The sequence below is a fragment of the Vidua chalybeata genome, chromosome 1, assembly GCF_026979565.1.
Source record: "Vidua chalybeata isolate OUT-0048 chromosome 1, bVidCha1 merged haplotype, whole genome shotgun sequence".
Lineage (NCBI taxonomy): Eukaryota > Metazoa > Chordata > Aves > Passeriformes > Viduidae > Vidua > Vidua chalybeata.
Genome location: NC_071530.1, coordinates 54694643 through 54720383, shown reverse-complemented (window position 1 = coordinate 54720383; position 25741 = coordinate 54694643). Strand labels below are relative to the sequence as shown.

The 25741-nt window shown below is 37.4% G+C and overlaps 1 protein-coding gene across 1 annotated transcript in view; it reads left to right on the top strand.

Annotated features, from left to right (window-relative positions):
- Positions 1–25741, top strand: part of POU6F2 (POU class 6 homeobox 2) — a 316654-nt gene that overhangs the window by 285713 nt on the left and 5200 nt on the right. Inside the window, exons 7-8 of the mRNA XM_053947281.1 lie at positions 7092–7298; positions 18763–18931. Of these exons, the coding sequence (XP_053803256.1) occupies positions 7092–7298; positions 18763–18931 (376 nt within the window). The remainder of the gene's footprint in view (positions 1–7091; positions 7299–18762; positions 18932–25741) is intronic.

The window sequence follows — 25741 nt, the reverse complement described above, 5'->3', positions numbered from 1 at the left end:
CTCAAAGTAACATTTTGTTGTGCCATCTTTTTGACTTGTCATTAGGACATACAGTTCAGCAAAGAAAATTTGCAAGCTTTGCATGAATTAGTACCACTTCTAATTTGAAAGACACAGGCAGCCTTAGTTTCATCCTGTATGAGGTTCATGAATGATATTGTCATTAGTCCAAAGAATAAGGTGGAATAGCATTACTTTCAAAAGAAGTCTGCAAATTGTATTCCTTGTATTCATGATTCCAGTTTTTCAGTGTGTAGACTGGGAGTAGATTACATGTATGCGGTATAGTGCATATAAATAGCTGGGGTTATTGATTTTGGTAGAAAATAAGTGATATGTATTTTTAAAAATATCTGTGTATATGTGTTTATAATTTATATAGATACTGTATATATATAGATGTACATGTATGTGATTAAGAAAGAGGCAGCTGCACATAGGCTAAAGAATCCTGTGCAAGATTCACATCAGTATATCTTGTCCTCAGTCATTTCCTCCTTAGATTGTCTCCTTAAATAACTCATGCTTATAAAGTGACCATGCAACATATCTCTGAACAGATGCAGCTTCTGAGTAAAGTTTGCAAAACTGTACAAAATCATAGAATCATAGAATTATCTGGCTTGGAGGAGACATTTAAGACCATCTAGTTCCACCCCCCTGCCATGGGCAGAGACGACTCTCACTAGACCAGGTTTCTCAAAGCCCCATCCAGCCCAGCCTTGAACACTTCCTGGGATGGGGCATCCACAGCTTCCCTGGGTGACTTGTTCTCACCACCCTCATAGTAAAAGTTTCTTCCTAACATCTTATCTAAACCTCCCCTCCCTAGTTTGAAGCCATTACCTCTTGTCCTATCATGGATCCCTTGTCCTACATGCTCTCGTAAAATAGTCCCTATCCAGTGTTTAGGCCCCCTTTATATACTGGGCGGCTACTGTAAATTCTTCCCCAGAGCATTCTCTTCTCCAGACTGAACAGCCTCAACTCTTTCAGCCTGTCTTCATAGGAGAGATGCTCCAGCCCTCTGATCATCTTTTTGGCTTCCTCTGGACGTGCGAGGTCCCTGTCTTTCTTGTGCTGAAGACTACAGAGCTGGAGGCAGCACTTCATGTGGGCTTGATGAGGGCAGAGTAGAGGGAGACATACACTTTCCCGGAAATCTTCTGATACAGCTCAGGATGCAGTTGGCCTTCGGGGCTGCAAAAACATGTTGCCAAGTCTCATTCACCAACACCCTCATGTCTATGTGTATATGGTGGTTTGTCTCATTTTGCTGAACAATTTTTCTGTTGCTTCTTTCACTTTTCTCTTGTTTTTCTGTTTTATTTTTATGTTGTTCTTCTGCTGTTCAAAACTGAATAATTAACTTGCAGTATTTAAAGAGTTGTAACATTGATCAAATTGAAGAGATGTTTATTTTGATGATACTACCTAAAATACTTAATATTTCCTTTTTATAGTTGAAGACATTTTTTAGATGAAATGTCAACATTTGCTTTATGTAAGCCCTGGTTCACAGTAGAAACAAACTAGTGTAGTTGGTCTTTGATTTTACTTACACTTCAGAGCAGAAACAAAGGCAGCTGTTGAATCACGCATTTGGCTACAGTTTGTAGTATTCCTTTGGTGCTGGGAAAACAATGAAGCAGGGCACCATCCCTGTTTCTGATGAGAGAAAAATGAGAAGTTAATTAAAAAAAAGTTGCATGCTTAATTTTAGAGTATCATGGTAACTTCACCTAATGTCAAGACACAGTGGGTTTATTAGTAGCCACATGGAAAGACTCACTACTGGGAAATCATCTATTAGTCTGTCACAGAGTTATGCAAAATTTGGTTTTGTATCTGCAGTGCTGCAATTAGACATTTATCCCCAGAAGTTATGAGCAATCACTCAGCTTCTGTCCACAACAAAGTAAACTACAAAGTCAATTAAATATGAAGGAAGGATAAGAATGGACATTTTAAATGTTATTCTTTCTTAGGAATTGCTTGTTCAAAGGATCAGATTTTTAAGAGATCATATGTTTCTATTTCATTTTTACGAAGAAACTTTTACTGAGCAAGTCTGAAATCTGTTTAAAGGTACAATACTGACTAAACTTCAGTTAATCAGTGTTAGGACATTGCCCTGCCATTGGGGGTAATATTTACAGAAATTATTAATATACTGAGGATTTGGGATTTTTCCCCTCCATTGTCAGCTCCATTACTTGGGATTTTACCTTCACTTTAGTTGTGTGCTATTCTTTCATTGCAGTTTGCAGGACTATGTAGGCAAAGACCATTAGGCCCACACCTGGTATAAAGGTGCAGGTTGACAAATTAATTTCATGTGCAAGCCAAGCCCTACAATTTTATTGCAGAAGTCATCTTGACAATGGTAGGTTCAAGTTGTAAGATCTGAGAGATCCGATGTCAGATATATTGAAATCCTAGGGTGCTAAAATCATACTAATAGATTAATCAGTAGAAAATATTCAGGTGTTGTTAAAAATCACCCCAGATTTCTTTTAAAATTAGAAACAAACAACTGACTCTTAAAATTTAGCTAATATTGGGAAGCAGAAAAATAATAATTTCTGAAAAAAAATGTTCTCTAAGCAGTTTGATACAACTGATGTATCTATTAATCCATGAACAAAAAGGAAAGAAACATACCGAATACTTGAAGTGATAATCTGACTCCATCAAGGATTCTGGCAACACTTTGTCACTTGAAGAGGGCCAGAATTGCAGTCTTTGTGATTAGTAGAGGAGGATGAAAACCCTGTCTCTATAAAAAAAGTTGAAGTCTGAATTTGCATTAAATATCTTGGTAGAGTTTCCACCTGCACTGCATTTTGTACCTATATGAGGAATCTGTACCTCACAAAGATACAACCTGGTGTAATTTATTTTAATCAACAGTGCTATGCAGATTACTGTGCCTGACTCCCTTAGAGAAGTATTGACAAGGGGATCCCTTGAATTAACCCTTGGGCTTTCAAAACTATCTGATTGCTGTTTTGCATATGACAGCTGATTTGCAGCTCCTTTGTGAACACTGCTTGCTTTCAGTTGTATGATGTTTAAAAGGATTAGTAAAAGACACACAAAAAACTCTCCAAACTTTTAAAATGATACTTTTGTAGCATAGGAACTTTTAGGGATGTGGGTTTTTTTTCTTCAAGAACATTTTTGACAAGCAGGATTGTTTATGAATTTGAGTCCAAGCATTGACAGAGTAAGAAGCCTATTCTGCTTTGTCTCAGAGAAGACATAGTGTTGTGGAATGTGTTCTCACTGTGAAAGTGTTGGATGGGGCTTTAAGCAATGTGGTCTAGTGAAATACATCACTGCCCATGGCTGGGAATTAAACTAGATGGTCTTTAAAAGGCCCTTTCCAACGCAAAACATTCTGTTTGACTCTGTGAGTATCTTTTGGGATCAGTCCCTATCACATGTTATTCCTGAACCATCTTTGAATATAATCTGAAGTAGCAGCATTTTCTAGAAAGGAGCAATGCCCTCCGACAAGGGAAATCACTGGCAATTAAATAGTCTGTACTGTGGCATGCCAGTGCCTCAAGCCTGTGGCATGGCCTTGTTTTATTTCTTGACAAAATTCAAATGTATCAAAACCATAAATTGTCTTCAACTTGTACAATAATTTAAGAGGACAGATTAGCAAGGTTCAGGGTGAAATTTCATACCAAAATTAGAGGGAAGAAGGATTGTGTGGTTCGTCATCACATCAGTCATGCAAAGTTTAAGGAAATGATCCAGTTGTAGTACTCCTTATGTGTGAATCAGTGAGCAATTAGGATATTTAGGAGTGGGTACTTGGACAAGGGGGAACTTGAAAGAGGAAACCTGAAGCCAATTTTAGCCATCTCAAAGCTGCATACAATAATGAATAACCCTGTTGTTTAAGTAGAGACAAGTGGATATCTTTTTCTTAACCAGACAAAAATTTACTTTGGTAAAAAAGGAAATAAAATCTTCTGAAACCTCAGTAAGTTTCTGTTTCCAAGTAAGATTTACCCTTGGGTCCTACGGTAACACCCCTGAGGGCATTTGCTCATTTGCCCTTCTGAAACACTTCTTCCATCTGTGTTTTTCCTGCTCCATTTCTGTCTGTGTACATGTACAGCATGCCATGTACAGTATGGTGTGTGACACACATTAATACATATAGATAGCCTTCTGCTTCTGACCTTACAAACTGTCCACTTCAGCATTGTCATTCTGTGGAATGTCCAACTGTAGTCCAAGAAATGCATTTTAAATGTGAATGCAAACATTTCTATTACTGATAACACCAATACAGCATTTTTTGCTTTGCTGGGATTAGGACCTTGACAGTTAAAGTTACATTGGAGTAATGACAGTCCAAGGTTGTGTCCTTTACAGACATGGCAAAGGAAGGGGAGGCCTTTCATATGTCTCCGCAGATAAAATTAAGAAGGATTATTTCTTGTGTTTGGTGAGATCATATTAAAAGTGAAAAAATATATTTGTTACCCATAAATATGTTAGGTCATAAAAACTGAGAGATATTTATGTGTTACACTGCATTGCAGTTGTATTTCATTCATGCTGAAAGTCTGATTTTAGAAAACAATTTGAAATCTGATAGTGATGTAAATAAATGCCTCTCTCCTCAGTGAATAGCCATCTTCTCACACGAACAGGAAAGCAGTTGCCATTCAGCTAGGGAAATAATAAAATAAAACAAAACAAAACAAAACAAAACAAAATAAAATAAAATAAAATAATAATAAAAGCATTGTGATCTGAAAAGATAAACTCTCAGGAAATTTCAACTTAGAAGGCTAACTCTGAATATACTTCACCATGCTTCACTTTCATGCTCCATAAAATGGGGGTAATACTCTTTATTGATCTGTTCTACCATTTAGCAATGCATTAAGAACTTAAATTGTATCTTTACAGTCTTTTGAACTGTCTTGATATATGCAGCTCTTACAATACAGCTTAGTAGCTGGGTTTGCCATTTTATCAGGTTCTCCCACAGGAGAGCTGTCTTGCTTTACTTTATGGTTCTCTGGTCTTCCCATGCTAAGGCCTTCTAACTGGGCAAGTTTGGTAAATTGATGACAACTTCAGCACCTACTGCTTGTTACCTGAGCTGCCATAGGCAACAGTGCACTCTTCTTGCTCCAGGAGTCAGTGTAGGCTGTCACCCGGTACTTCATGATTGAGCCCACCTAGGAGGAACATCACCGGGTGTGACTGCTGAAAGAGCAGTCACTCATTAGGACCCTGTCACTCAATGGAGTCATATCTTAGCCTAATAATGGGAGAGGGTGGTGCAAGCCACCTGCCCCTCCTGCTATGCCTGAATTACTTGGATATCTTTGCATGGTGCTTTTTTGAGAATGGATTTTTTTGGGGTTGTTGTATGTGACCTCTGGTGGTTTCAGTAGGCAGAGATCTTCACATATCTCTGTTAGTCTTCACCATGCATTTCACACCTGTATTAATTTTATATCCACAGCAAGAAACTCAGTGGTGTTCTACTTTTGCACTCACATAAAGTAACTTAGTGGTCTGCCCAGAAAGCTAACTGATGTTTTCACTAGTTATTTTAGACCTAATTTTACACTGTATTGGATGGGTTCCATTGATATAATATAAATTAATTGTTGAAATCAATAGGAATGTTATATGTTTTGTTTTATATATTTGTTTGGGAAACAAACTTGCTTTTGAGTTTCACTGGGAATACTTCAGCCTATTTGCATGAGGAAACTACTCTGTGTCTAGTGCTATGTATACATCTCCTTCTCTTTCTGTCCATTCAGCTCTCCATACCTACTTAATGGCTTGAGTCAGCTAATTAATTTCTATAAAATTTGTCAGAAACAAAGAGATCGAAAAAGATGACTAAGCTCCCAAACTGAATGAGAACCAGCAGCAGACTGTGGAAAACTACAATATTTCTATCTCCACTGAGGAAAAAAATGGGGTCATACTAGTGGGACTCAAAATGGACAACGCAGTGTGGTGAAAGTGAGGATAAAGAGGAAGAAGCAAGGTTTCTGGAAAGGGCAAACTGGGAGTTTTATGATGAAGTAGATGTTTTCAGAGAGGCTATGATAAAGAGAGAGGAGAAGGTGAAGGAAATAGAGATGTGCTATGCTATTTTTATTTTTCCTGTTGCAACAATTCTATGACTCCAGATTCGTATGTTGCTGTTTGAAAAAAAAGAAAAAGTTTGGGTTTAGGCCCAAGTTTCATCAGAAGTTTATCTCAAATTCTCTAATACCTGTAAAAAGAATCTTGCAACAGCATAGCTTTTTCCAGCCTAGCAGCTTATTGACTGACAAGCTTTCTTACAACATCTGTTTGACATGTCATCCTAATATTAGTTTTACAGGCACATTCACATTTTAGGAAATCACTGTATTCTCAAGTCTGAGATGTCACAAGTGTCTCTTTCTGCAACTACTTGCCCCAGAAATGTTAGCTTATATATTTTATCCAACATCAGCCCTCCTGTTGTGTTGTACTTTATAGCTGTCATCCAAAACCAGCTGCATTTTTATGAACGTATCTTAATAAGGCATGCCATGAGAGGTAAGAGGTACCAGTATCCTTTTCTATCTTCCTGAGATCACATGGGAGTAATAGGTGGTCATCTAGACAACCTGGTATCAGAAAATCCAGTAAAATTACATAAGCCCCATTATTAACATTATATGGATGATGTAGCAAGCAAGACAAAAAGACTGATGCTTTTATCTATCTCAGTCAGTATTAAAATGAATAGTGGAAACAAACTGTGATCCAGGGTCTGGAGTGTGGCCCAGCATTTGTTTCAGACACCCTTAAGCCACAGCAGATTTGGTGCAGGTGACAGTGGACAGTGGTAAAATGTAGAGGTGATATATGATGTGACAAATGAATTGGAAAGTCCTCATCACACCAGTGAAGGAATGACTGTTTCCCATCCTCAGCCTGTCTTAGCAGTCTCACTGTGCTTTTAGCACCTAAGTTTGATTCAATGTGCAGAATATAAGGAATTACGTGTGGCAAGTATATGTGGCATGCATGCATTCTCCCTGTGTTGTTTCTTCCAGATTATTGGAACAATCCCACTGATGCCTAATCCAGTCCCGTCCAGCCAGGCGGCAGGTGGAGCTCAGGGACTTCAGGTGCAGCCGATAACTCCACAGTTATTGACCAATGCCCAGGGTCAGATCATCGCCACTGTCATCGGCAACCAGATACTCCCAGTGATCAATACCCAGGGAATAACACTATCGCCGCTCAAACCAGGCCAGCAGGTAAATTGTCTGTAGCCTGAATGATTATCAAAACAGACACACAGAAATTTTCTGCTCCTCATAGACACTCTCATGGCCTCTCTAAAAACCCCCACTTATTTACCATTTTTAATAACAAAAATTAATTCTATCCTGCATAGTGTATTACTGCATACTATATATGTAGTAATTAATAATGTCATATTATATAATTTATTTACACATTCAAGGATTATCCATTTATTCTTTTTCATTTATTTTCAAGGTCAGTATAGGATCAATTGAGATGTTTTCTGCAATGAAAATGCAATAGGAATATGAGCCAGAGGAGATCCACCTGGCCCATCTGGCCTATAAAGTTCAGTTCCTTAGTTAGTGGTCACCTAGTAGGCTGGGGCTTGAAATTATTTGGAACATGCAGGGAAAACAAGGGAAAACATAAAATCTTATTAGATTTCCTCACTGGAAAATCAGATATGATTATGTATAATAGCACAGGCAAAAAGTATTCTGTAGAAATTATTACTCAGTGTAAGGTTGCAGGTAGTTGACAGACTTAAGGATGGATCCAGTGACCACACTGAGGTCCAAAACTACTTCTGTAGCTCTTCTTATAGCACTCTAGAGTCAAATCTATTAGTTTTGCCTAAATCTGTAGAGCAAGGAGTTGTAGTCCTACCTTTTATCTCTGAAAGAGGGGAAATTGAGGACAGAAAACATATCAAATGTGATTATCAAATAAGTACTTACAAAATGTCCCTCACTTAAATATTCAGCTTAGCATTCCTACTGCTGGTAGTACTTGTTTGCCATTCCTGCTGATACCTTCAGGCACAGGGAGCAGCTTCTTGTATGCTGCTGAGTATCCCAGCCCACCTGAATTCCAAACTGATGATTTTTTTTTCAAATTTAGAAGTAGAGAACCAATGAATCTCTAATGTCACTTTTTTGTTTGTTATGAAAACATTTCACATTCCATTGGTTACCTGCTTTTTCCCCATCCTATCCTTTATAGTATATAAGATGGACATTTTTCAAAGCACTTATCATTTATCTAACTCTATTTTCTTTAATGGGAACGTACTTGCACTACTGGCAAATGCTTTTGCAATGGTTGTATATACGCGGTTTCAAACAAAGCTGAATGGATCTGAGGGCAGGCTCCATGTTCTCCACCACAGGAAAGCCTGACAATGAAATATGAAACTCAGCAATTCACATTTGGTTTCCTGGGGGTGTGTGGGATGTGGGGTTTTTTTGTTTGTTTTTTGAGCCAGTCCCCTGAAGGGATTAGATCTTTTCCTCCATTATGGGGGAATCACTCAAAAATCATAGCAATCCTGAGATCCTATTTGAAACTCATGAAATTTAGAAGTAAATTGGAGGATAAAGGACCTGTATTATTGCCCGAGACATTCTCACATGAAGAGCAACTCACTTTCTGAGTCCTGCAGCAAAGTAACTCCTTCCAGGCAATGTCTGCCAGTAGCGTCAGTGGGCAGAGAGGGTACAGAGGTGTAACATTTTCTACACAGCTCGTGGCACTGGGCTCACATAAAGGGATGAATTCTGAAAGCTGAAGCTTGCTGAATAAGCAGGAGTGCAAAGTAGAGAGCACTGTTTAGCCACATCATGCTGTACTGTACTTGTTCACCCAACTTGTGTGCTCATGTGCAGGGATCAGCTGGCAAAAATATCAGCCTGCAGAGAACAGATTATGTCCAAGAGCCAAAGATGCTCCCCATTAAGCTGGTCTGCCCAGCAGTGCTATGGAGGTAAAAAACATTATTTTGCCAATACTGTTTTCACAGGGTTCAGCCTCTGCCTCTTTCTTACATGGAGTTCTGAGGTCCCAGGCGTTGCAAGAAGGGCCACCAAACAACACAGTCTCCTTACCTTGAACCAGCCTTTCTTGAAGTTTAATCAAGACAGTGAAAAAAATGTAGTGCAAATACTATATGAAAAAATAGTACAGGTTATCGTTTTTATAGGAACCACAGAAAATTATTTCTATGTGTTTGTGCTCCCTCTACTGGCTCTTCTGGTTTTACTGAAAGAAGTCAGAGAAAATTTTGTAATGAATTTCAGTGGGAGCACAAAAGATGCATGAGAGCTAGATTCCTTATAGGAATAATGCTGATGGACGGTGAAAAACAATTGAGCTAGTACTATACAAACTGTTGTATCATTTGGAAAGTGAATAGATTTGCTCGAAGTTTAAGGAGATCTTGGGTTTATTTTTTTTGCCTGAGTAGAGACAGACTAACTGTAGCATTTGGCTAATGATAGCATATTAAGTCATAAGGTTTAAAATATCATTTTCAAAAGAACTGAATGAGTGCTTCAAATTAGAGGGCTCAGCAGGAATTCAAAATGTTTATGAAAATGGTGTCACACAGTATTTGGTGTCTTCTAACTTGATGAAAGAAGCTTCAGCAGGAGGAAAGATTACAAGACAAGTTTGGGTAAAGTTTTTAGCATGTCTTGAAGAAATAAATGCAGGAAATAAATAATGTAGTAAAAATGTTCCAGTTACAGATAATCCTAGTTTAGCTTTCAACTTGTCACTTCCTTGGAAACTTAAGTACTGAAGGAGAAAAAGAGCGATGATACTGAGCAGCTGCTTGTTAGCTGAGTCACAATAATTGAACCTTTGTAAACTGTTCTAGTTCCTAAGTAATGCATGCTAGTGCTTACTTTTTCCCTGATGACTGAAGACTTAAATGCCTCAGATATTGTTGTTAGTCAGCTTTACTTAGGTAGACTATATGTGTTATTTATTCATACAACTTCTTCAGACTTGACAGACTAAAACCTCAATGTCTCTTAATGGAAATGAGTTCATAGAATACTTACATGTAGTGTAAAACAGTCTTTTTCTGCACTGTAAATAGGTTGCTTTTCAATGTACACAGGCAAGTCTGATGTAGTCCTGTTCTTCCTGTATTTAAGTATAAATAGATGGTTTTGATTTATGTTCTTTAAACTACCCACAGTAGGTATTGTTCCTCTTCAAATTACACCAAGTAGGTAAAACTTCAAATATTTTACTATTTTCCAACATTTTGCTAATCTAAGGAGCACCAAAAATTCTCCTAGAAATTGCAATGCCTTTCTAAAGCAGGCAGTTGTTTGTACTCCTGTTTTATTCAGTACCCTTCTTATCTCTGTTCATAAAGAAGGGGGGTTTTGCCTTTAATAATTTTTGCTTAGCCATTTCCACACTCTTCAAGTGTGGAAGTTTTCTTTCAAGTTTCTGATCTTTTGATCAGAACTGAATGCCATGGTCACAGGGAGGATGCATCCCTGTTTTACATAACATGATATTATTTTCAGCATTCTTTTCTTTCGTTATCTCAATACAGCCTAACATCCTGCTTTTTTCTATCTCTGTTCATGGAACAGTTTTACTTAATAAGCAGATGTATCCACCATTATATATCTTTGCTTCCCTGATCATTAGCATGTGTATCACTAAAATGGTTCCTTTTAATGTGAATCTGATCCTCTACCTGTCAAAATGCTCCCCTGGCATGCTCTAAACAGGATTTGTAAGTTTTTCATGGTATTCTGTACTAACTGAAGAAATTCATGTGTTCTTCCTGAAGATTCCACTTTACTATTATTCACCATGTTTCCTTGCTGGTTGCTAAAATATTTCAAAAATTTGGTATAAATCCATTGTTTTCTACTTGTAATCTCCTTTCTTGAAAAATAAATAATAAAATTATTCTCTAATTTTATGTTTCTTGCTTTATAAGCTCTTTGTGTCCCATAATAAAAGACTATCTTGTAACTTTAACTTCTGCTCTTCCTCCATGCCTCTCAAGAGGAATTTTGTCAAAATATAGGTTGCATGGCTAAGGGCACATTGTTTTTGAGAACAGATGAATTTGTTGTAAAAATTTGTTTGCATTGTCATTTGTTATCAGATTTGAAAAATTTGTTTCAAGGTGTTCTTTCACTGACAACACAACCTTAACACCAGCACAGCTGAACTTGAACCGTGAACTGCAGTCTTATAAAATTTAGGAAAGTGTGCACCTTGCTTAACTTAGTCATAGAGGAGTTAGATATCTGGTGTAAGCTGGTTATCTGAATTTCCTCTATAGACATAGACAAGGAGACATATGCATGTCCAGTGGAAAACTCAAGACAACAAAATAGAAAAATTTTGGATAGTTGAATCTCTAATATGTATCTTACACATCTATTGTTTCCATTGACATGAGGGAGGGTTAGGGTAGCTATTTGAGGATTTTCAATTAATTCTAAGGTGAGAAAAATTGACTGAGGAGAATCCAGTTGCCAATGATCACTGGAGTTCAAACACATTCTTGTTTATGAATTTCCTAAACAGCTTTCCTAATAATTGGTGTTTTCTTAACTATTTTATTTCCCAAACAGAAACAACTTCTAGACATTCTACTGTTCTTTGGTATACGACATAAAGCAGGTTCCCGTCTCACTTTTGCCTGGCTCTTTATTTCTGCATAGATTTATTAAATCAGGACTGTAGTCCCAGTTGTCCTCAGTCCTGTTTTATCTACAGTGCCTGACAGAATTTTTCATACTTTGTTGTGTCTTAGAGCATGACCACCTTTGGGTTTCTGCCAATTCTAACACAGCAAAATGAGCTAGTAGGCAGCATTTTCCTACATTTTCAGTTCCCCATCTTTGTTGTCATGGCCTATCATGCTCCAGATTATCTGTTGAAAAGACATAGATGCCTCTCAGATGGGTCTGTGGTGATTCTTGTTCATCTGCTTGCCAAATTTCACATTAGATGTTCCCTTTCTGCTGTCTTAACCTGCCACAAAAACCCCACCATCTTGTTATCACAACTCTGTGCAATCCCTTGTTATACTCTCCCATTTAAATCTAACCAGCTCTCAATCATTTCCTCTCTGCAATGCTCCTATAGCTTTGATGCTGTCTTGTTTTATGAGAAATGCACTCTTCTTTCTCTGTTTCAATATAGTCACTAAACTGTGTTGTCTCAATCCAACTTTGTTTTTTTTCTTTGCTTCTTATATGACTTTCAGTGATGAGGGTGACAATTTTTCTTGCTTCATTCTCTTTTCCTTTGCCATCATCATTGCATAATTCTATCTATGAATAAATTGCTAGAATTTTGAAAGTCAAGATTACGAGACTACTTACTACTACAAGGGACTACATCAGTCTTTCCATGCCACAGCATGACACTTGACTTGTAACTTCCATCTTTTCCTGACCAGTTTTCTTTGTGGCATCAGCACCTATAGGAGAAGGATATCTCAAAAACAGTTGATATAACTACACCAAACCATTGGGAATAGGATGGTGTTGCTACATTACCTGTCATTCTAAGCAACTGAGGCACAGAAAGCATGCAGTGCTGTTCACTGTAGGAATATGAGAGTTACCTTTGAATTATGCACTTAAACATTTACAACAGTTACTATAATACTATTGTAATACTTATATTATTAATTAACATTATTAAGTGATAAATAATTTATAATTAGTGATTAATGTATTGTCAATAATATTGCTGTTATATTGACATTTTATCCTTCCTGATACAGGTAAAAAAATTACTTATGCACCTGATTTCCATATAAAATTAAATCTTCTACAGAAGTCCAGCTGTATTCCCAAACTCATTTAACAAGCTGAAAGACCTTCAATTACAGTGTGCTTTGAAAGTAGTTGTGATTCAATAGAAAGGCTTTGAAAGAACTTCAACAGATGCTGTCAAAGTCCTGCCCACAATTATGTCCACAGCACAGTCTTCATTTTGGGTGGAGTATGTACACAGCCAGTGTGAACGTAAGGATGTTTTCTATATTAGTTTCCAAATGTAGCTATTCTGTCAGTCTAAGCAGTGTGTACAAACACCTTTTATGCTGTATGTACTATACTACGTTGTACTACACTGGGAGAGAGGATGCTTATTATGTATCAAATACCTATCATATTCAGATTCATATATGCAGTCACTTGAATTTATTTGAGTAAACTAAATTAGGGTGATGGGGTACAGTATTTGTGGCATACTTTGGCACAGCTGACTGTGAAAGGGATTTGGCATGAAGGATGGGAATATGTGTATTAACATGTTCTTTCCAATTGCTAGAAGATTTAAGGAAACATCTTTGAAGCCCATGCCTGCTCATGCAGTATAAGTAGGTTTAAAAACAGACTTCATCTGCTATCGTGCTCTTGAATCATGCAGTGTCCTCAGCATGCTGTTACTCTTTCTCAAAATCAAATGTATTTTAGGAAATGTATACAAAGCAGAGGACTCCATTTGCAAGAAAAATAGAAGCATGAAACACTTAAACTACTACTAATGTAAGGCATTATCATGCAATTTTGAAGTTTTTGGGAATATATTTTTATATCAAGATATTTATTTTTCAGACCTTCCATGGACTTTAGTCTTTACAAGAACTAATGTCCATATTTCCCAGGATGAACTAGTTGACATCAGAAAAAATTCAAAATCTTTTACATAAAGGAGATTGCTTAAGATGCATTTCTTGCTCTTTGTACCATTCCTCTTAGTTTCATCTCTTCTGCCCTTTTTGTTATACTTGTCTTTTTCACTTGTGTCTTCTCTAATTTGTTGTGTTTCCTCATCTCTCAGATTTCCTTTTCACTGAATTATAGAAAAATAACACTGGAAAGGACCTGAAGAGGTCATATAGTCTGTCTCTACCTAGGCAGGATCAGTTGTCCCTATATCATTCTTGACAGATGTTTGTCTAGTTTGTTCTTAAAAATCTTCAGTGATGGAGGTTCCCTGACATCCCTAGGCAATCTAGGCACCTCTCCTTAGCATTCAAAAGGTCTTCCTGATGCCTGACCCTAGCTTCCCTTACTGCAATTTAAGTTCATTATTTTCTTCTCCTTTCCATTAAGTCCATATTTCATCCTTACTGTTTGTCCAGGCTCTCTGTAAAACCAAGTAGCAGCTCTGTTATGATACAGGGCAATGTTCTGTCAAAATTTTTCTTACTTCCACTTAGTTTCTTTCTCTTTCCTTATTTTATGCTAAATACCTTGTAACCCTATCACTTTTATGCAGCTTTCTGGATGCAGAGAACAACATCCATGATCTCATAAGGCCTTTAACACAGAACTCCAGTCAACCATTCCAAGCATAGGAATACCCTACATACATAATTTAAGAACAAAATTCAGTCTTATAGACCTAATTCTTTACCTCTGCATTTATCAGTCAATACTACCTTCACTGTTGACAGCAAAATGTAAAGCTCATGTAAAAGAAATACAAATAAGATCCTTTGCAGTTTTCAGTTTCTTCTTATAAAGTATTATGATGCACTTTTCCCTTCTGGTATTCACTTCATCCCTCTAGCTGTAGTGTGCATACACATATTCCTGCCACCTATGGATCACAGTTCCATACAGTCATCATTCTGGCATGTCTACTATATCCACTTACAAAGAATGGCACTTACAGCAACTGTTTCTGTACTTTCTGTGCCTCCTTCTGTCTTTGGATGGAAAATGAACAACAGTCATAAATATAAATCATATGATATGTACATGTCCAAAATTGGGAAAAGTCAGCTATTGCAAGTACAAATTGATTCTGTCATCTAGAATCTAATTCATAATCTAATCGTTGCCTCTCCTTAAGGCTATTTCTGGAATGGAAATTATAGTGGATGAAAATAGAGAGTATTTTAATGCAATTTCATACCATGAAGGATATTTACAGCTTAACATCATCTGCTGTAAAGCAGAGGGTGTGCTGGAAATTATGTAGGGATTTAAAGATGGAAACCTCTCTCAGTCTTTGGTCAGGTCTTAAGGTGATTCTTCAGCCTCTTCAACCACATTGCTCGCTTCTCCCTCACAAGCTGTGAGTTAGAAACCAACCTGTAAAATATCCCTTATATATCACTGTTGCACCTAAGGTTACTGTGAATCCAAACTTCACTAGCCATATTCCTTTATGCCCAGCTAAATTATGAGAATTTCTTATATTTGTTTTAATATTTCTGGACCTTCATCAAGAAAGTTGCCAAGCTTCTGGGTATTCCAGTTACTTTAAAAATATATGCATAGCACAAAACATGCACAGAGACTCAAACACTTTCTAGATTCAACTATCATATTGTGAATATGCTACATAGTGCCTCTGACTTTGTGCATGCCTTGCATGCAGAGCTGAAAAATGCAGAGTGCCCTCTCATTCTAGAGCTTCCTGGAGGCTTCAGTTCTACTGTACATGTGCTCAGTAGTTGAGCTGTTCAGTGACTATATGTTGTAGCATAGCTGGAAAATGTTGGATTTGTTTTCTCCCTGAGAAATACTAATGGGAAATGTTGTAGAATCATTAAAAAATTATGGGTGGAAGGTCAAAGTTCAAGAGATTATCCAGTCTAACCTGTTGTTCTCAAGTGGAGTAACTATTCCAGTTTTTAGCTAATTTGGTCCTAACCACTGTCACAGAAAACCACAGATTCCACTAGTAATCTATGCCAGTGTTTCACTGCCATGTTAGATAGCTTTTCCCAACATCTAGTTTGAACCTTCCAGATATCTAGGCCCATTATAAAATTAATAAAGAACAAAATAATTATCTCCTCTTTTCATTAGCTATGCCTGTATTCAAAGCAGGCATCATATCCTGCTTGGTCTTCCCTCCTTTAGATTAAACATGACCAGTTCATTACAGGTGTCTTCATAAGCCTCAGTTAACTCCCAGGCCTTCAGCCACTCTAATTATTTAACTCTAGTTGGTCCAGATTTTAATGCAGTCTGGCACCTAGCTGTGGACATGGCATCCCCCTCTGCAGAGGTCCTTCCAGGGCTCAGTAGAAAAGATGCACTTCACATGCACTGCAGACATCACTCCCACTCACGTGCCTTGGTATGGGAACTGCCTTTACTTCACTTCTTCAACACCACAAGTTTGCAGCCAGTATATTCAAAGTACAGAAACATTTTGATTCCTAATCCTGTTATCCAGCCTGTCAAAATTTCCCCCCCAGCATGTCATCAACATGTAAATTTAGTAAAGGTATTCTCTGCTCCGTCATCCAGGTCATTAAGAAAATATTGAATAGTGCAGAATGAGAACAGACTTCTTTGAAGCACCACACATGGACACTTTTTTCCACAGATACTTTATCCTCAGTTTTGCTTTCCAAATATTTTGGCATTCATTCTGCAGCAATTTCACCTAAACTATGCTTCCTTAGATTATAAAGAATGTCACATGAGGGAGTGTCAAGACACTTTTAAAGTCAAACCACCTACTGCTTTTTCCCTGTCCGCAAGGCCAATTACCCTGTCTTAGAGGGGGATCAGATTGGTTTGACACAGTTTGTTTCTAGCAATCCAAGTTGTCTGTCGCTACCTTGTTTTCTTGCAAGTGCTTACAAATTGTTTGATTATTTTCTTCAGTACTTTTCTATAGTTGACTGGACTATAATTTTGCAGTCTTTCCCTTTAAAGATAGCTGCTGCATTTGTTCTTCCATCCTCACAAATAAGCACTAACATCTCTTAGACCGTTCCACATAGTGTGAAAGAGTCTAACTCATCTAAATACAGTACTTATCTTCCCTTGCCTGGGCTGAAATCTTTAGTTTTGCCAGAGATTCCCTCAGACAACAGACCCAGACACCAAACACCTGCCTGTTTCTGAAAGCTGCAGTCTGGATGTGATGTGGATATAATGCATGGGCAGGCAGTCCACTTCAGTGTTCAGAAGAGGCCAGCCCTTATAGTGGGATGTTTCCTTAAGAAAAGATGTTATAAAAGTAATATCTGAGTTGGGAATTCTCTGTAGATAAATCCAGCTGTTAGAGAATTTTTTTAAGATGCTCACTCCTTGCATGAGTCTGAAAGCTGGAAGCCTTTTAATCAGCGTCTCAACTGTTATTCCCTTGATAAAGTGCCAGTTATATTTTTTTTTTAAATGTACTTGAGAAAAAAAAATCCTAGCTATAACAAAATGCTTTTTTTATTAATCCACAAGGAAGCCAGAATACACTAAAACTGGCCAGATAAATAATTATCATTACTATTAAAGGTTAAATCAAAGTTTCTTCCTTCATTTTCTGTTATATTATTCCATGTAGAAGGGTAGAAAAAGAAGTTGAATTTTTTTTCCATTCTTAACAGACTCTAACAGGAATACTGTCATTAAAATAGTTCATATATATTCCGCAGAACGTGTCATCTTGAATGTGAACAGATACCTTTATCTACAATTTTATACAATTTGTTGTCTACTTAGCATCAGACATTTCTATGTGTGCTGGGAGGATAATACATATAATTTGAGCGTTACTAATGAATGTAACTCCTTTTCTAAAGTCATTTTTTTCAGTTAGATATCAAAAGAGAAAACCTCATACTCCTTAGCATTCAAGAAATAGATTCTAATTACTGACTTCAAGCAAGGCCACATAGGCCTTTATCTTTTACCATGTAGAAATGCAGATAACAGCTGCAGTGAAGTGAAGCCTTTTTGAATATTTTTACAATCTTTTTTGATCAATATCAAGAATCAACATAAAATAAATGTATAATAAGCAACAGTCACCAGAGTGTATCAGACCTATACTACTGTATTCTTATACTCTGAAAAGATTATACTGGACTACTAGAATCCAATTCAAAACTGTAAAGTCCATTGTGTGCCTTTATTTTGTAGAGAGACTGCCCTTCAAATTTTCTGAGAGTTTTATGTGAAAATCAGTACCAGAGAATGTGCCTAGACTTCAACGCCACATGAAAGCGTATTATAGGCACAATGGATTGATGGCTCTTTCCATTCCCCTAGTAAACAAACAAAGACTACACTCTTGTAATATTTGTTTTAAAAATTTTAGAAAGTCAATTCATGCGTCATTTGCATCTACCATACTCACTAGACATTTTATGCATCTTACTGGATACAATCTTGATGTGGATGGAGCTCAGAAGTTTCTCTGTGTTTTTTAATCAAATACAACTTATCCGTTCCCATTATCTTTGTTTGTTTGCCAGGTCTGATATCATAAAACAAACCTCTGATTCCTGTAGGAAAGGGATTTTGACTTAGTTTATATCTTCTTCCCCATTCCCACTCTTCTTGGTCCTGGTCCTGCAGTATGAAAGGACCTATGTGAAACAATCCTGATTTCTATGGAGAATCCATGTAGGGAATAAAAGTCTGGTTTCATGAGTCCGAAAACCGGTAAGGATAAGTATTTAATAAATCAGAATCGTGCTGTAAATATCATGGGTCTCTTATCACTCATTTCAAAAGAAGTATTTACCTTCTAATTATTTTGAACAATATTTTGAACAGCTCAGATTGCTCCTGTAACATTTTCACTTGAATAAAGCCCATGGTGTATAATGCTCCTATGTGATTTGTTCCCCAGAAGTAGATGGATGAGACGGTGCATTGCAAGTTTCCTATTACTGCTTCACTTTCTAAATACATATTTTTACATTTTAACATGTAGCTCCATCAGCCTTCCCAGACGCAAGTGGGACAAGCAGCTTCACAGTCCAATCTCCTGCATTTGGCTCAGAGTCAAGCATCTATGTCTCAAAGCCCAATGCGTCAGGCTTCCTCTTCTTCCTCCTCATCCTCCTCCTCTTCAGCTTTGAGTGTTGGCCAGTTAGTCAGCAGTAAGTATTGCTCCCTGGCTCTCCTTAATTCTCCCTTCTGTTTGGTCTCCTCGCTGCTGTTTTCCAATCTGCTTTCCCTCCTTTTGTTTTGGTTTTTTTTTTAATATAGTCGATTGTATATTTCTAAGTAGCTGACTCTCACCAGTGAGAATTACTAAGTGTTATCATGGGTGGGGCTTAAGGTAAAAATGCCTTAAGAAATTTAATCAATGTTGCAAATGGTCATAAAAATGGTAGCAGCCATTAATTGACTCATGAGGACAATTGTTATAACTGAAATGTAGTTTATGTTTTTTGGAAGTCAGAAGTTTTTGAATCAGCCAATACAATGAATTGCATTTCTCAGAATTCGGTTGGCAAACAGATACTCCTATTTTTGGTTAAGCTGCTTGTTTGTTTGCTTGGTTGATATAGCAAACCCTAATGCTGCACAAATCCAGAGTGAGAGATTTTCTTGCCAGAAAAAGCTTACAACATTTAAACAAGAATGAACTGGAACATGCTGGGGAGAAGGGAGAAGCACACTGCAGTGAAATAGCTGAGTTATAATTATAACAGCTGACCTGAACAACACTTCCTTCCAGATTGCACAGTGAGAACCTTTGCTATTACCTTATCAACATTAACTTGGTCTTTACATAGCAAAAAGCACAGGTTGACAGTATACATAAGAAGCACTAGCAGTTTTTGCACATCTGCAAAAATACAATTGATTTGTATGATCTTGTTCTATGATACTCCATGTATATATTCTAAGAAATCAAACACTATAGCTTATGCCATATTGGTAATGAAAAATATGTGACTGATACAAGCTTATGAAGGGCTTGGAGAAACTGTCATACAAGGAAAGATGTGAAAAAATCTTGGTTAGATTATTTCAGAGATCATTTACATGGGGAAATTACTAGTAGAACTATAGTGGTAAAATTACGCTGATGTAACTCCCAGTGGGAATACTTTTGTTCTGGAATGAAAATATCTGCATATAGACACAGATATAATCATAATGCTATTGCACTGTCACTACTAAATTTTCTTATGTAGACAGGCTTGTAGAAGGAAGACAAAGAAGAGGTTTTACATTACAAATACATAAAATTTACCTCTAGTCCATGTGGGCAAATTGAGTAAAATAGCTGGTGCAGAATAAGTTATTTTTCAATAGCTAGTCTAGAATAGCTCTTCTTTTGGACTTTCTTATTTAAAATAAATGCAACATGGAAGAAACCCTTTTAAGATTACAGGATAAATCTATCCAAAGTTAGAAAATACTTGAAAAATAGCTGTTTGTTCAACTGTATGCAATTCCTCTTAGAACATGTATTTCATTATAAAAATATATTGCTGTGATTAAAATCATACAATTGTGATTTTTTTTCCTCATCCTTCTTTCAGTGCATTCCCAGTGGAATTTTCCTAGGGATGTATCAGAATTGCTAACACGACAGGTGGGCTGTTGTCCCAGGGTTTACCTGATTCACTAATCTGTTCCCCAGTTTGCATAACGTTTGAGGTAGAAAGCTGTAGAGAAGTGAAGGATGGTCTTGCCTGAGGCAATAGAGGACTGAGGAGCTGAAGCCTTCTGTCCGCTATGTAATTCCTGTGCAAGGCAGGCAAATCACTTAAAAGAGATTTTTTACAAGTGCTCCCTCAATATCCAGCTTGAGACTCCGGACTTTAATTTACAGAAGAACCTGGTACTCATAGTTGCAATTTTAAGTGCACTTTCATAGTGGAACCGTATCAAGAGCCATTTAAAGATGGTCTAAAAAATCATTTCCTACTTGACCTAGACTGGGTACCCAAACTGCTTCTTCCCTTAATATCTGTCCACTTCTCTGTGAATAAGAAGGGGAAGACCCTCATCTTGTAGAAACACAAGAAAATAAATTAAGATTTTAAAGAAACCAGAAGAGCTCAAGAGGAGATGTCTTTAGTGAAGAGCTTTAATAGAGGTGTGGGGCCACACACTGAACAAGTTAAAAGGCAATACATCAATCAGTTCATCTGTAGTGAAGGACAGTTCATCCTGTGCATTGAATGAGGCACGTGAAAAAGAACTGAAAATCCAGGGCTCAAAGACTATGGTACATTGTGTTGTGGGCTGCTGTAACTCCAACATTTTGTACCTTCAGAGTGCTAATTTGTGCAGCTATAAGGATGTTCTTTTAGCTTCATTTTTTGCATGGATAAATTTTAAGGTTGTTTCAAAAGCAGAATAGTAACATAAATCAGTCACATGGTGAGATAATCTTTATGTTCATAGTTGGAAATAGGAGATGTGTTGAATGGATGGAAGAGCTGATAGTTCTGTCATCATCTTGTTGGTTCAGCTCTGAAATAAGCATGCTGTGCTTATGGATTTGGCTAGGAGTAGAGTATGAGGCACAGGAGTATCAATTTGGGCACAACTGGGAGATACATTAATGAACATAGAAGTTTTACTTGATCCTCTCAGGATTGACTCCATCCACTACTTGTCTTGTTCTAGTCCCATTAATTCTTCACACTGTTCTCCACACAATCTACTCTCCCTTTGCCTCCGTGCTTTTGTTCCTCTTTTCTCCCTGCAGTCCTTTCCTCACAGTCCATCATTACCCAATTTCTCTTCCCATTTCATTTCCCACTCAGTCACTGTCTCCAGAGCATATTTGTACCCTTTTACCAACCTTTTTATTAGGCAGTTTCTGTCCTCTTTTATATTGTTTTATCATTAGTGCCACCTCTTTTTCCTTTTTTTCTTTCCTCTATCACAGCGACTGGTACTCTGCACAATCAGGCTCTCTCTCCCTCCAAATTCTAATCCCTGCTCTTTAATAATCTTCAAGTCTATTTTTTTTCCTTCTATCTTATCTTTTTCTTTAGAGTTAAGGTTAATTTTTGCCCCCTCTGCATCCAAATGCTGCTGATGACACTCCCACTCTCCCTAGTAGCCATCAGAGGAGTGTGAAAAGTGATCACAAAGAAGAGTGTCAAGTCAGTCTCCATGTCTTTTCTGTGGTCCTATCAAAAAGAGCTACAGGCATAGGAAACTTTTAATACAATCAGACTGATTGTTGAAGGAGTTGCACTTGGAAGTTAACTCAAATTTTCCAAAAGGAAATGTTATTGATAGGGATCTCCTAAAAAAAAAAATCCATGTTAAACATAAATAAAAAACTTGTGGAGCTGTTTTGAGTTTATGCTTCTAGCTTCATTCAGTCCCTGCTGTTCAAGACTAACAGAATGAATAGCATGAGGGGCAGATCAACTCACTTCTGCCATTTACACAGATAGAAGCAAACCAGTAACCTTACACAGATAGAAGCAAACCAGTCGTCTCAATTATCTTTAAAGGCTGTCCAGCATACTCCTGAGAGCATGTAGCCACCACAAACTGGAGCTAACACTGCATGCCTAAGCTTGCTTGAGCTGCCACATCAGGGATGGTGTTGCAGGGCACAAGAGAGCTACCTACTGTCTTCTAGTAATGTAGAAAAAGCCTATAAGAAAGAGGAAAATATGGTCAGCTCAGTAAGGAAAGATCAAACCACCTGTGTAATAAAACATGAAAAATCAGATGGGATCCTTTTTTAGCTTTTTCTTCACTGTGATAAACCAGTGATACTGTTGGGACAAATAGTATTAAATTACCTTCATGAGTTTGAAAATTGTTTAATGTGACTGAAAAGCCATTTGCACAAAACTGTGGCTGCACATGAGAATGTAGATAGAAAGTCATCCTTGTTTCACTCTTTACAGAATCTGTTCAGTTTCCAGATGCAGATCACTGAAGGGCAGGAGCACCTCTCTGTCAAGCCTGTGACCTTCTTAGCATCCCAGCTTCCACACTGGCTGCACAGCTTTGTATGAAAGGCCTACAATTGAAATCCAGTGTCTGAAAGTCTATTTAAAGCTTTTAGTGGGATGAGATGGGCAATGGGTCGGTGTTTCTGAGAGAAGTCCTTACACATGAGGGCAGCAGGAAACAACTTGTGGCCTCCTGAATATATCTTTGATTTCTTTACTCCTCCTGAGGTAGGAATATTGCTCCCTTTTCCTGATTCCTTACGAAACTGTAGTCCAGACCCCTGGCAGAGGTCCTGGATCTTGGCAGAGATTTACTATATTCCAGAAATAGTTGCTAAGCATAGCAAAGTTCACGTAAAACTAGTCACATTTAGCTACTTGTTCAGTTAATCAAATTGCATAGAGCATCCTAACTTCAGTAAATAATTATTTGGGGCAAGCTTCTGCACACTGACTGCAAAGACAGTAACTCTTTCACAAGATGTTGCTTCACATCAGAGAAATTATTAAAGTACAAGGAGAAAGTCATAAAAACTCTATTAACTGTAGTGTTCCATGTTCCTTGGATTTATTACTTTTACATTCTAGAAATATTTTCTGTATTATTTTGCTTCTTTTTCTTTAACATGTTTCTTAATTTCAAAGAAATTTCCTTACCTTTTGTTTTTAATTTCTCTTTCTTTTTTTATTTCTTGTCCTTTTTTCCTTTATGTTGTTGTCTTCTGTATAGCTTTTCCCTTTTCTCTCATCATCACCCCTTCATCCCTAACCAGCAACAAGTGCTAATTATTTTGGACACAAAACATAGCAGTTATTTCCAAATAAAAAATATTTTAAAATAAGTTCTGTCTAAGCAAGGATTGCAAGATTCATCTCTACTCTTCCTGACCCTTCTGTATGATTTCTTTGTATTTGTCTAATCCTATTTGTATTCTCTTTTGTCTTCTTTATTTTCTCTTCATTCAATTCTACATCTTTATTCCTCCCTTTTTTCCATTTCATTTTCCTCTTCTGAAATGCATCCCTCTGCTCATTTCTTTAACTTTTCCACCATATGTTCTCTTTGTGGAAATCACTGGTGCTCGAGCTCTGAGATTTGTGTTTCCATGAAGTTCCTTTCTTCCTCCCAGATTAATTTTGCTGTCATCTGTTATTATGAAATTAAAATGCCTCCCATAAACAAATTATTCTTCCTTTTCTTTCCCCTGAGCTACACTCCATTTTCTATTATCAATGTTTTGTCCTGCCTTCTTATCCAATTTACTTTCCATTGGACCTCCTCAGCCACTATTTCTCCTCCTCTATGACTGGGGAAATTATCCCCCTGTAATCCCCCCCATGGCAGAACTCTGTGCAACAGAGATTTGGTTTCTCCTTAAGGGTGCACTGATTTCTCTGTAGCAGCTCTTTCCCCTAACTATTAAAATCACAGCATATTTTCACTCAACAACAAACTCACACAGGATTTTCAGAAGAATTCAAAGGTGGGAGAAGTATTCCCTTCAGTAGGAAAAAACTGATTTCTATGCAGGAGAGCCTGTGAATTTAATTTCTTCCATACCACTCATCTATCTTCCCCATCCACCAGGATGGCTGGTGGAATTTTAGCTGTCTTCCTTTTTGTTATATGTACCCATATCCTCTGAAATGGTCCAAGAAAACCGTCTGACCTTTCTCCAGTACACAGTAGTTTCATAGGCAGCCACTGTTTTCTCAGGCAATAATGTAAACATGGGAGTCTTGAAATCCATTACCATAGATCCCAAACACTCAATGGGTTTGGTATTCTCTATTTACCTCTTGTCACTGGGCAGCCTTCCCTATGATATCCACTTAATTGAAAAAGAGCCAGCTTATTTACTGTCTTCAATAAGCTACTCTTCCTAAAATGTGAAGTGCACTATATGTTCAACTGTTTTAAAAGCTCAGAACTTGTTAAGACAAAGTCCATAATTTCTTTGAATATGTTTATGAAATTAGACCACACAGTCCAAGACTGTATTAATGGCATTTTAATGCAATAGTGTAAAACAGACAAATGATGGTGCCAATAGAATGGTCTTCATAGCACTATTTGTGTTTTAGGGAGGTGACAGAAGACAAGATCCATGGATTTCAAAGGTCTTTGAATCACACCCAAAGTAGAAGTGGTTCCAATTTCACACAAATGCTGTTTTCCTAAAGTTCAAGATAAAACATTTCAGTGTTTCAGTCCATCTCTTAGTACTTTCTTGTTGCCAAAGATGCTATGAAAGAATGAAGCCTTTTCCTCAACAGATATTCCACTGTATACTATATTCTACTCCCATATTACTGAAGGGCATCACAGATTTTTTCTCATCTCAAGGAGAGCTCAGCCTAATATTTCCCTCATCCAAGTGCCACAGGCAGGAATGGTCTTTCCATGATGCTCATTGTGCATCAAGTGCCAGATGCAACAGTGCCAGATCATTCTAGATCCAGCAGAACTTGGCAGAATTTCTCTATAATTTCTCTACAATTAGTTTCCTCACTTCCCTTTTTATTCCTAACAGGAGCTGGGGAGGATTACAGGTGCCATAGTTTGCGACTTTGGAAGTTCTCTGGCAACATCTGAATTGTCCTTTGTTACATTCCTAACAGCCTTAGTCAGAGGCCTTAAATTAACAGACGGAAAGAAGTGAGGAAAGTCACCATTTCAGTGAACCTTTCTCAGGGGAGTTTTTGAGGCCAGTATCATTTATGATATTTAGTACAGAGACCTAAAATCAGATAAGTCGGCAGCTCCATTCTGTGTCTGAAATTCAGAACTGGTGTGCTAGACAGACTATATAGTGTAAGCATATATAGTGTAAGTGTATATAGTATAAGCAGGAAAATTCCATGCTTCTAAAGGCAATTACTTTATAAACTTTAGTGGCCACTGTTACAGCACTTACCCCTGAATCAAACAATATGCACCCTAACTTTGTACTGAATGAGTGCATGGTGTGCAGGTGACCACAAGTACAGCAGTGAGAACAGCAGAGATGATTCTGA